This window comes from Alexandromys fortis, unplaced genomic scaffold, assembly GCF_014885135.2.
Source record: "Alexandromys fortis isolate MF-2015 unplaced genomic scaffold, M_Fortis_MF-2015_v1.1 scaffold_10, whole genome shotgun sequence".
Taxonomy (NCBI): Eukaryota; Metazoa; Chordata; class Mammalia; order Rodentia; family Cricetidae; genus Alexandromys; species Alexandromys fortis.
The window spans coordinates 8,263,315-8,276,403 of NW_026067895.1; the positions used below are offsets into that span (position 1 = coordinate 8,263,315).

Consider the following 13,089-nt stretch of genomic DNA (forward strand, 5'->3'; position numbering starts at 1 on the left):
ATAAATATTCTCAGAAACAATATATAGAGAAACTTCCTGAATCTTATAAAGTGCATTCTATTTATAAAAAGCCTACAACATACATGCGGTGGAAATTCATTGCCTAAGATCTCGAGACAATCTGTGTTCATCACTTTTATTTAACAGAGGAGTATGGCAAGAAAAGGAAACTAAACAAATAAATCAGAAGAGAAAAACTAAGGCTATCCCTATTTACATGTGACATGGTATCTAAAAAAATCCACAGAATCTGGTTGAGGAGGAGAGAAAGAGAGGGGAAATAGGCAGATTAAGGTTAAAGCCTAACAAAACACCAGTGAAATGTGTGCTGTAAACAGTCAGTGCTGACAGAAGGCAGAAATAAAATCTAAATAAATGGACACATACAGTGTTCCTAGAGTGGAAGACTCAAAACAGTAAAAATTTCAATTCTCCCCCAAGGTTTAATACAATTCTTATTAAAATCCCAGAAACACTTTCCTGTAGATATAGAACAGACTTAGATTTCATCAGGAATAGTGAAATAAGGAATTCTACAACCTTTTTCTCTGTAAAAACCAACAAACAATGACAAAAACTATCAATATTAACTTTAATCAAATGTTTGTAGCAAACTTGGAAATGTTAACTAGCCAAACCAAATCTACCCTGAATCTGGTAAAAGTGATAAGCTTTGTAAAGTTTTAAACATGTCCAATTCCCACACCTATCTTGTCTTCCGCCCTGCCACATCCTTGATAATAACCCACAATGCTAGTGAAAGCTAACAACCCAACAACTTTTGGAGAATTGTCATTATCTGCTTTGTATAGCGGTTTCTTAGAAAACAGTATTTATAAGGCTTGTCTAGATCCAATGTAACTCACAGCTTACCCAGTGCAAAACAACTTTGTTCCCGAACATACTTGTCAAGAACAAGCAGAAGAATTACTGAATATCATAGCTGCTTGAAGAGGGATAAGAATAACATTTGTAGCAAACAACAAGCAAAGCAAAAGTCTTAAAAAGAGAACATCATGTTTTTGTGAATGGAAGAGAACTAATCTTTAGACGTGCCACATTCTGCTATCTAAACTGTGTACTTTTGACTAAAAATGGTTAATTCATTCTAAGAAATAAGAAAGTTGGCAGCCACACAAGAAAAAAAAAGCCAACAGAAAAAATATTCAAACAAGCCAAGAAATGGACTTAGAAAAGACTAAGGACTTTATTTAAAATATCTATTCATATTGTACAAACATAAGAAAACCATATCTAAAAGAAACAACAGTTTCACAAAAGAGACAATATTAACAGATGTAGACACTTAAAACAGACAATACAAAATCCAGCCAATAAGAAATTCTGGAACTGAGAGTGTTCTAATCAAAACAAGGTTTTGTTAAAAGGCCTCAAAAGCAGATCTCAAAAAGCCTAACAAAGAATAAGTAAACCAAACAACGTCAACTCAGATTTTGCAGTTTGAGAACAAAAAAGAAAAATAAACATTTCTGTAGAGACCTATGATATACATCAAACAGAAAATGAGAAGGAGGTAAAAAGAATACTGGAAGAAACAAATAGCCCCAAATTTTCCAACTTCACAGAAAATCACTAAACAGAACTAAGAAACTCATGAATTCTAAGCAGGATAGACTCAAGGCAAGTCTCATATAGAAGCAGACAAATGTGAAAACTGAAGACAGGAAGGAGACTGGGGATACACCTAAACTGGTAGAATGACGGCCTAGCACGCATGAAGTCCTGTGTTTTATCTTAAACGTTGCATAAGTCCAGAATGGTGGTTCACACCTATAATCCCAGCACCAGAGACAGGAGAATCCAAAGTTCATGATTATCTTGGGCTACTACATAGTAAGTTCAAGAAAAAGATTTATCATGTCCAAATTCTCATTCAGATCCTTCTCAAAGGTAAGATAGCTCAGTGAGTAAAAGTGAATGCCAGCAATTATGCAGACTTGAATTTGATCCCTGTAGTAGTTTGAATAAGAATGGCCCCCACAGACTCATGCATTTGAATGCTTAGCCCATAGGGAGAGGCACTATTAAAAGATATGGCCTTGTTGGAGTAAGTGTGGCCTTGCTGGAGGAAGTATGTCACTGGAGGCAGGTTTTGCGGTCTCGTACATGTTCAAGCTACACCTAGTGTGACACACAGTTGCTTTTGCTGACTGCAGATCAAAATGTAGAACTCTTAGCTCCTTTCCAGCACCATGTCTGCCTGCACACCACCATGCTTCCCACCACAAATAAAATGCGCTAAACCTCTGAAAGTGTAAGCCAGTCCCAATTAAATGTTTTCCTTTATAAGAATTGCCATGGTCGTGGGGTCTCTTCATAGTAATAAAACCCAAATTAAGACAATCCCCAAGTCCCACATGGTAGGACAGAACTGACTCTCATAAGCTGTTCTCTGACCTCTACACACGTCATGACACACAATCCACATAAACTCATACATGCACATATACACACGCATACACACTCAATGAATAAATACTAAGTAAACAAATACGAAATAACGGAAATAGGAAATTCATTAAGTCAAATTAAAAAGCTCCACAAAAAACCTTACCAACATAATGGATCAAGGGAAGGACAGAATATTAAGATTTGAACACAGAGTAGAAGAAATTGGAACACTCAGACAGACAATTGAGAGATGAAAAACAGAAGGTACAAACAGAACATTCAAGAGTTATATTATGACAAAAGACCAAATCATGATCATAGAAGAATGATTTCATGCCAAAAGCATAGAAAACATTTTTAACAAAACCTTAACAGAAAACTTCCCAAAATCCCAAATCCAGATACAGATACTGATCCAGGTAAAGAAGGCATTTTGAACATCAAACAGGTTATAATTAAAACACAAAAATGTACAGAACAAAAAAAAAAAGCTGCAAGGGAAAAGCACCAGTTACAGAGAGTGGCAGGCCCACTAGAAAAACAGCGTATTTAATAGGTTGGAGTCTTGCAACAACATATTTCTAACTCTGAAACACAACATGTGCCAATTCACTCTACTACACACAGCTAAACGGTCTGTCCTATTTTAAAGAAAAAGACAAGCGTTCCACAAAATAAAACAAACAAAACAACAAAAGGCTGAAGGAATTTCCAACTAACCCTACTCTACAGAAGATACATGGAAGAATCTTTCAGACTAAAGAGAAAGACAGCATAGGCACGCTGCTACAGGATAGAGTAAGTCAACACAGACAGTAGTGAAGCAAACAATAATGAGGAAAACACCAAACACACAAAATCAACAAAATACCAAGACAGGTCTACCAATACAAACTGAATATAATGGTGTCAATTCCTCAGTCAAAAGACCAGAGACTAGCAGACTGGGTTCAAAACCAAAGATTCAAGAGCAGCCAAGGGCTCAGGGAATAAAGATCCAAGTTAAACAACCAATATAAAAGAAGACAACCAACTCTACTAGTTTTTTCTGACCTCTACACACATCTTGAGATGCATATACATAAATATTAAATAAACAAACAAATAAATAAATGTAATTTTAAAATTAAGGAACAATTCTAGGTTATAAAGGCTACATTAAATGACCTTAAAGCAATACAATTAGCATTATGCATCGTGTGGGAAATTGTCATCCCAATCCACCGCCTAAATTCTGTAAATAGAAGCTGGAGTACAGCAGAACCCTGGCTTCATTTCCTATCACTACTGTCCCTAAAAAATTTCCTATCTACAGAATTAAAATAGTAAGCTCCTCTGAGCAATCTTAAGTCAAATGACAACATTAAAAATTACATTTTAAGTAAAGCATGGTAGCACACATCTTTAATCCCAGCACTCAGAGGCAAAGCCAGGTAAATCTCTGAGGACTGCCTGGCCTACAGAGTGAGTTCCAGGACAGTCAAAGGGCTACACAAAGAAACCCTGTGGAAGGAAGGGAGAGAGGGAGGGAGGCAGGGAAGAAAAAAGGAAGATAGACAGATAATAAAAATTACAGCATTTTAAACCAAAATAAAAAATTTAAAACCTATGAGATGTAGCCATATGAGTAGCTTTAAGGAATTTTCTCCAATTACCTTTTATACATCTACTACACTTACAAATCTTAGTTTCCTTCATAGAGAAACTAACAGAACAAGGAGGATTCGGGATAGTTTCCAAACAATTACAATAACCATTTGTCCCAACCTGAAAACAAGTTATGGTAAGTTAAGGTAATCAACTTTTTAGTAAAGGAATCTTACACATCTATCCTTCCGTTCTATAAGGTCTTGCCTTTGCTTGCATTTCTGAGATGCTTCCTTAATATCAGTTGCCTGCAAGATTGAACCAGAAAGAAAAGGTTAATTAAAAACTATGTGAATCAACCTACAGCAAAACTTTCCCACATTTTACTTCAAATCAAGATTATAATTACCACCAAAATTACTAATGGTATAGGAAATCTATAACAGTTATTCCTATCAATACTAAAATGTGGATATAGTAATACATGTACATACATTTGTTTATATGTATTTGTTTTCTTTCTTTCTTTCTTTCTTTCTTTCTTTTTTNTTATTTTCGAGACAGGGTTTCTCTGTAGCTTTTGGTTCCTGTCCTGGAACTAGCTCTTCTAGACCAGGCTGGCCTCGAACTCACAGAGATCCGCCTGCCTCTGCCTCCCGAGTGCTGGGATTAAAGACATGCACCACTACCACCCGGCTGTATTTGTTTTCTTATATTTTGTCTGACATTGAAAACAGTTTGATGAAACAGTCAGACTAGACATTCTGTTTTAGTCTGTGAAGAAAATAAGACTAGGCAATTATTAAATGACAGCATGAGCATTTACATATGTATGAATTCAGAGCCAATGGCTTCTATTATTATAGTGCCTCTCTGGAATGCGGGTAGGAAAAGAATGCAAGTATTAGAAAGGTTTCTGCTCAAAAAGAAGGAGAGAAGAATATGACGCCTACAATTAATAACTATTTATTCCCTTACATGGTTTAGAAGAGGAATAATTTTAAAATACATGTATGTAGACTGATACAATGTGCCACTTCAGTAGCCACAAGAACCTCTTCAGGAAAAGAATTCTAAAATATTATAGACCATGTATATTTCTACATACACATAGGCTCAGAGATTTTTTTCAGAATGCCTTAACAGCTGGCTTCTTTTATGAACAGAGTTGCAAAACAAGTGTTCCTTAATTTATTGTAAATTTTTTTCCACTCCCTACAAAAATTTTTAAAGTAATTTAGCATTAACTTCAGGTGTCACAAAGCAACTATAAATCCACAGCATAATGGAGAATAAACCAGCCCTTGTAATTTTCCTATATTTGTTGTTAAAAAGAAATCTGGAGCCTGGCAGTGGTGGTGCACGCCTTTAATCCCAGCACTCAGGAGGCAGAGGCAGGTGGATCTCTGTGAATTTGAAGCCAGGCTGGTCTACAAGAGCCAGTTCCAGGACAGACTTGATAGCTACAGCAAAATCTTGTTTCAGGAAAAAAAAAAATCTGGAAAATGGAGAATGGTAACAGATCTAAGAGCTGCTAATAAGGAGAGTCAACCAATGGGCCCTGTACAATTTGGAATTCCTTTGTTTTCCTATTGCCTAAAGGATGGCCTCTTATAGTTATTGACTTAAAAGATTGTTTCTTCACTATACCTTTACAAGAAAAAGACAGAGAAAAATTTGCTTTCACAATGCCTATTTATAGTAATTCTCAGCATGCTAAAAGATATCAAAGAAAGATTGTCCCACAGGAAATGTTAAATAGTCCCACCCTGTGCCAATATTTTATATGGCAGCTGTCAGGAACTATACTTAAGCAATTTCCTGAATCTATAGTTTACAATTACATGGAAGACATTTTACTATCTGATTCAAATGTAGATACTTTAGAAAGAATGTTTGAAGAAGTAAAGAAAATTTTGCCTTGTTGGGTATTACAAATTGCTCCTGAAAAACTACAAAGAGAAGAATCTATTAATTATTTAGGCTATAAAATAGGCTTACAGAAAATTAGACTACAAAAGGCACAAATTAGGAGAGATTGATTGCTGACCCTTAAGGACTTCCAAAGATTTCTAGGAGACATTTTCCAGCTACGACCCACTATTGGGATAAGTCCTAATGACTTGATTAATTTAAATAATGGTGACAAGGACTTAACCAGTCCTAAGAAATTATCAGATGAAGCTGAGAGAGAATTAACTTTGATTGAAGAGAAATTACAGGAGGTACATGTGGATCATGCAGATCCAGATCTTAACTGCATTCTAGGCATATTACCCTCCAAACATTCCCCTATAGGGATTTTAATGCAAAGGGAAGATATTATCTTAGAATGGATCTTTTTACCACATAAACCGAGTGAAAAATTAAAAACCTATGTGGAAAAAGCCTCTGAGTTAATTCTAAAAGGAAAATTGAGACTTCATCAATTAGCAGGAATACACAGCAGAAATTATAACACCTTTTAATAATGATGAAACGGACAAATTATGGGAAGAAAGTGAACCCTGGCAAAGAGCTTATAGTAATTTTTGGGAGAGATTAACAACTATCCCAAAAGCGAGAGAATTCAACTTATAAAGTGAACTAACTGGATCCTACCTTGCATTGTATGTTACACACCAATAACTGGAGCCCTTACATTCTATACTGATGCAAATAAATTAAGAAAAGGCAGGTTATAAATCAGAAAATTTAAGTAAAGTGGAACAAAACTGTTATGATTCTGTCCAAAAGTCAGAATTATATGCTATTCTCATGGTACTAAGGGATTTTAAGAACCTCTCAACATAGTTACCCATTTGCAATATGCAGAAAGAGATGTTTTGTATACTGAAACCACTGAATTTATACTAGATGATACAGAAATGACTTTATTTATTCAGGTACAAGATATAATCAGGAGTAGGTATTATCCCATATATGTATAACATGCATCTGATCCCATACAGGTCTATCAGGTCCTCTAGCACAAGATAATCAATTATTGATTATAAATATGCTAAAGGCCTAAGAATTTTATAAAAAAACATCATGCCAATAGCAAAGGTTTTTTTTTTTTAAAAAAAGTTTTCTATTATGTGACAACAAGTTAAGGAGATTATAAGAAAATGTCCCCCACAGAGAAACCCTGTCTCAAAAAACCAAAAAAGAAAATGTCCTACTTGTTCTTTATACAACCAAACACTACTACCTGAAGGAAGTAACCCAAAGAGTACCCTTTGGGTGTCAGTGTGGCTATATATCCAAAGGAAGTTCAATCGTGCCACCAACTATATTCATAGCAGCATTGTTTGTCATAGCCAGAAACTGGAAACAACCTAAATGCCCTTCGACCGAAGAATGGATAAAGATAATGTGGTACATTTACACAGTGGAGTACTACACAGCAGAAAAAAAATGACATCTTGAAATTTGCAGGAAAATGGATGGACCTAGAAAACATCATTTTGAGTGAGGTAACCCAGATACAGAAAGACAATTACCACATGTACTCACTCATAACTGGCTTTTAAACATAAAGCAAAGAAAACCAGCCCACAAATCACAATCCCAGAGAACCTAGACAACAATGAGGACCCTAAGAGAGACAAACATAGGAATCTAATCTACATGGGAAGTAGAAAAAGACAAGATTTCCTGAATAAACTGGGAGCATGGGGACCTTCGGAGAAGGTTGAAGGGGAGGGAAGAGGTTGGGAGGGAATCTTGCCTCAGTGTCCCAAGTGCTAAGACATAGACCTGAGCCAATATGCCCAGCAACTATCAACTTGAAGTTTCTTTAAGGCAACATTTCTCTCTAATCATGACAAGCTCTTGCAAGTACTAAATTAATTCCTAAAGAACTTGAGCAATAAAAGCTTCAAGTGAACCCTAGAAAATACTTTCAAAGACATGAAAAATATTTTTCTTATTGTAAATAGAATTCAGACAATCCAAAGGTGAACAACAAAAGTACCTTTTCTTTGATTCGAGTTTCCAAAGTACGACGCTGCCTTTCAATTTCCTCAATTCGACGTGTCATAGGAACTTGCCCCTCTTTAAGTTTCCTGACCTCCTCCTTCACTCGGTCACGAACTAGTTTCACACCTTCATATTCCTGACGTACATTCTCATATTCCTTACAAATAATTCAAGAAACATAAATACATTAAGTAATTCAAACTAATACATTAATAAAGCCAAAGAATATGCAGAATTTTTAAAAATTTATTAATAAAGACAAGATTAAGAAATAAACAAAACAATCTCAATTTTGAAGATAAAAAATTGGCCAAAAAAAAAAAAAACTCAAAAAGAAATATGTAGTCACTATTTGGCAAAACAATGTCTGGGCCAGAGAGATGGCTTAGCAGGTAAAGGTGCCCACTACTGAGCCTGCTGACTTGACATGAGTTAAGTCATATGATGAAAGGAGTGAACAACCTCCCACAATAAAAGATGTCACTCCACAGGAATTAGCTAAATATTTGTTGAATAACAAAAAAAGAGAATGCTAAAATAGATATTATAGTAAGAGTGAATGAAGGTTGGGAAGGCTCGAGGATGGCTTTCTGCTCAGAGCGACCCGGTTCACACATGGGGCAATTCAAAACCACTATTCCAGCTCTAAAGAATCAAATGTCTTCTGGCTTCTTTCCCCCAATTAAAAGTAAAAGTATCTTTTGAAAAAGTGAATGAAATAAAGCAAAGGGGAAAAAAACTACAAATTTTAAATTAAGAAGATTAAAATCAATCTCTTAAAAAAGAAGGAATCACAGAAACAGGTGGATCTCTGTGAGTTTGAGGCCAGCTTGGTTCTACAGAGTGAGTTCCAAGACAAGTCCAAAAGCTAAAAACCAAATCAAGCCATAAACCAAAACAAAAAAGATAACATACACACAAAAAAGGATTCAAAAGACTTCAAAAGTTAAAGTGAAAAATAATAATAAACAGAAGAGGGCACCAGACCTCATTACAGATGGTTGTAAGCCACCATGTGGTTGCTGAGAATTGAACTCAGGACCTTTGGAAGAGCAGGCAATGCTCTTAACCTCTGAGCCATCTCTCCAGCCCCGGGCACTCATTTTATATTCAAGTTAGCTACAACTTTTAAAGTTACATTACATGTTAAAATTAAGTATTTTTCTGATTCTTTATTTGCTATATGCCAATTACCACATAAATGAATGCCCTCTTCTGGCCTGCAGGCATACACACAGACAGAATATTGTATACATAATAAATAAGTATTTAAAAAAATGAATGCCCACTTAAAAAGATGTACTTTGTAAGTACTCAGTCACTGCATTTATTAGTTTTGTTTTGTTTTTGTCAGTTTCATACAAGCTAGTGACATCTGAGAAGAAACCTCAATTGAAAAACTACCTCCATCAGATGGCCTACAGTTTTTTAAATTATGATTGCCATGGTAGGACCCAGTCCACTGTGGGTGGTACCATCCCTGGGACATTAGCTCTGGGGATAAGAAAGCAGGTTAAAAAAGACATAGGGAACAAGCCAGTAAGCAGCATTCTTCCATGGCCTCTGATTCAGTTCCTGTCTTCAAGTTCTTGCTTAGAGTTCTTACCCTGACATCCCTTCAAAAGACTATGAGCATAAGCTGAAATAAACCCTTTATTCTCCAAGTTACTTTTGGTCATTGTGTTTATCACAGCTATAGAAAACAACAACCTAAGACAACTGAAGAGTCACCTACTTTTACCTCAGATAATTAACACTTACCACCCATGGTCTTTTTGCCTCAAGCATCTCAATTAAATCTAAATGTCGCTTTCGTTCATAGAATCTTTCCACATCTTGTTTGTATCTTTCATTTCTCTGAACCATTTTCTCTAGGTATTCACTTTTCTCTTTGCAAGAGGTCTAAAATAAGTATTTGTTGACAATTAGGTTAATAAAATTTAACAATGAAACACAATATAATCAAAATTTTACAAAAAGAATTCTTTAAGAGTTCTTTAGAATTATGTAAAAGTGAGATAGAAAGAATCCTTGCCTAGAAGGCATGCAGTTTTGGATCTGAACCCCAGTACTGCTTAAAACCAACCTAGTGATAGGCACCTCCTACCTCAGTGTTAAGGAGGTAGAGGCAAGAGCATCAGATGCTCAAAGTCTACATTCTCGGCTACACACAGAGTTAAAGGCCAGCCTGGGCTACAAAAGATTCTATCTAAATACAACAGAAAAATAAAAACCAGGTGAAAGTAACACCCATGCAGAAAGGTTCTGGTTCAAGGAGCTAAAATACATTAGTCATGGAACTGTGAAGAAGCCCTTCAACATTTCTAAGCCCAGGGCTTTGCCTAAAAAAATAAAAGAAGCAATTCACTGAATAAAGGTTAAGTATCCTTTATTTGAAATGCACAATGCTAAAAGTGCTTCTACTTTTGAAATGCATCAAATGATGGAATTGTGCATGGATGTTACTACCAGTTAAGCATCTGTAGTCCTAAGTTCTTAAATGCTCCTAAACTGAAGCTTTGTAGACACCCATAAGACATTCATGATTTGGAGTTTGAAACATTTTAGATTTTTGTCCAATCTGCCCAGATGAAAGCTTAATAAAAGCTTTAAAAAATGGCATATGAATGCAAAGTAATACCAGGATTAGTATTCATGAATGCTTAGGACTTAAGGACTTTAAGATGACAAAAAGCTAAAATCACATTTTTCTACTGCATACTAACAAACACAAAGATGCACTGAAGAGCCTAGAGGAAAAAAAAATCATGCTTGTTTCCTTCATGGAAGGAAGGCAATTTAAAAATGTATTTCTGGTGGAAGTATTATATTGATGCAAAATAAGACAAAAGAACTGAAGGAGTACCAGACTCAGAACTGACTAACCACAAAATTCTTGGACCAATTCCTTTTGAAGTAAGACAATAAAATTAACATTTTATTACAATAAAACATTTATCAAGTTTAGAAGAGTTATATTTAAAGATAAGATATATTTGGTTTTTTAATTATAAAAACATACAGCCTTAAAATCTAAGAATCTAGAACTATAGTAACTAAACTATTTTTAAAAACGATAGGTAATAACACTTCTATATATCTACTTATTAAAGGTAAAAATTAAAAGTACTTAGCTAATTCTATAACTTTGCTTATAAAGTCTATCTTCATTCGATTTAAGAAGAAATTACCCCAAATGACACCAACAGAAGTGTTTTTAAACACACCCTTCTCTTTTATAATACTTAAAACCTTATATAGTCCAGCCTTATATAGTGCCTGGCAGATGGCAGGTAGTTAATGGCTAACAAATGGAAGAAAAATGTATCTTCCTATGAGAAAGATCCTTAAAAACTCAACTGGCAACATGTATTTACTGAAATAGTCAAATATTTCATAATATTCATAGTCAAAACTTCATAAAATCAAAATCATTCTCGGTTTCTGCCATCATTTGATGTTAGAAATATAAGCTTGGGTGAAAAAAAATCAACCACAATTATAAATCTACTCAACATACCAAAATACCACCCATTCTTACACATTTTGAGAAAGAGAATCAGTAAATGGCAAAGGAAATGAGTTATCTAATACTAAATACCTCTAGTTGCTTCTCCTTCTCTCTGAAGTTTTTGAGCTCACAGTGGTATCTGTGCATCTCTGGAGGACCAATTGACTTCTCAGTAGCTTCAAGCAGCTCAATTTTGCTGAGTTTAGCAAATTCCCCAACTTTGTCCTACAGCACCAAAATTAACCATCAGCAACTATCATCCATAAACACATTTACATTTACAATGTATTAAATTTACCAAGGTAGGTTTCATTTGTTTAAAAATCTTGAGATATGAATTTTCTTATGATCTTTCATATACTGTTTTTCAAAAATGATAGCATGTTTTTATAATCTTTAAAAACTGTCTATGTCACTATTCCTAGGTAGAATTATTTACACAAATAAACAAGTATTTGTGTTGGAGATAAAAGGAAACAACCTTCCAGACTGAAATGATCACTAACACCTATAGGAATGGGGAACGATTTAAAATATTTCTTTCTGGAGAACTTTCAAATTTTAAATTTGTATTTAATTTGGACTTATTGAACCAAATGATCATTACGTTTGTGAAGAAAATAAGCTTTAACTTAGTCACTATGCAACATTAAAATAAAAGATATCTGACTAACTTTAAATTATCAGGACTTTTAAAAAATTCTTTTAAAAGTTTCTTTTATATCACGTGTATTTGTGTTCTGTACATCTGAGTGCAATGTCCAAGAGGTCAAGACAGAGGCATCAGATCCACTAGAACTAGAGTTACAGGCAGTTGTAAACTGCCATATGTGGGTGCTAGAAACCAAATTTGGGTTTTTTTGAAAGACCAGCATATGCTCTTAACAAATGAGCTAACTCCTTTAGTTCAAGATATTTTATTATTAGTGAACACATGAAAAAATATTACTAGGCTTTAGAAAGTACTCCTACATATCAAAGAATTTTATTCTAACCGATACTTCATACAAACCTATTAAAAGCTGTTCACTAAGCTGGGCGTGGTGGTTCATGCCTTTAATCCCAAGACTAGGGAGGCAGAGGCAAGCAGAGTTCAAGGCCAACTAGAGCAAGTTCCTTCCAGGACAGTCAGGGCTACAGGGAAATCCTGTTTTGTAAAAAAGTTATTCATTAACTGTGGCTTTTCAGGATCACCACACGTAAGAATGAACAAGCCAAGTAATACATATTTTTAAATAATTTATTTTTACTTTTTGAGCATTAGTGTTTTGCCTGCATGTATGTCTGTGTGAGGGTAACGAATTTTGGAGTTAAAGATAGTTGTTAGCTGCCATGTGAGTGCTAGGAACTGAACCCAGGTCCTCTGGAAGAGTAGTCAGTGACCTTAACCTCTGAGTCATCTCTCCAGACCCAAACCAGTCACCATTCTAACTGGAAGTGGCTCACAAATCCCAACTCCTAATTGAGGAGCTATGAACAGTGAAGTTGCTAGCTTCTGGGAGAATCAGTTTTCTTTGGGTGTGGCTCTTGGTATATTAACCAGTGCATGGCCCAACAAAAATTTTAAAATGACACAAAGTTGGGAGTACTTGGGGAGGTGGAGGTGGATGGATACT

At 35.1% G+C, this 13,089-nt stretch overlaps 1 protein-coding gene across 4 annotated transcripts in view; it reads right to left on the reverse strand.

Annotated features, from left to right (window-relative positions):
- Positions 1–13,089, reverse strand: part of Smc5 (structural maintenance of chromosomes 5) — a 71,943-nt gene that overhangs the window by 48,813 nt on the left and 10,041 nt on the right. For all 4 annotated transcript variants that reach the window (XR_007594732.1, XM_050158786.1, XM_050158779.1 and 1 more), the window contains 4 exons: positions 11,564–11,698; positions 9,724–9,864; positions 7,958–8,119; positions 4,236–4,307 (listed from right to left, as the gene is read on the reverse strand). Coding sequence is in view for 3 of the 4 variants with exons in the window: in XM_050158786.1 (XP_050014743.1) it covers positions 4,236–4,307; positions 7,958–8,119; positions 9,724–9,864; positions 11,564–11,698 (510 nt within the window). In the remaining variant the exon portion in view is untranslated. The remainder of the gene's footprint in view (positions 1–4,235; positions 4,308–7,957; positions 8,120–9,723; positions 9,865–11,563; positions 11,699–13,089) is intronic.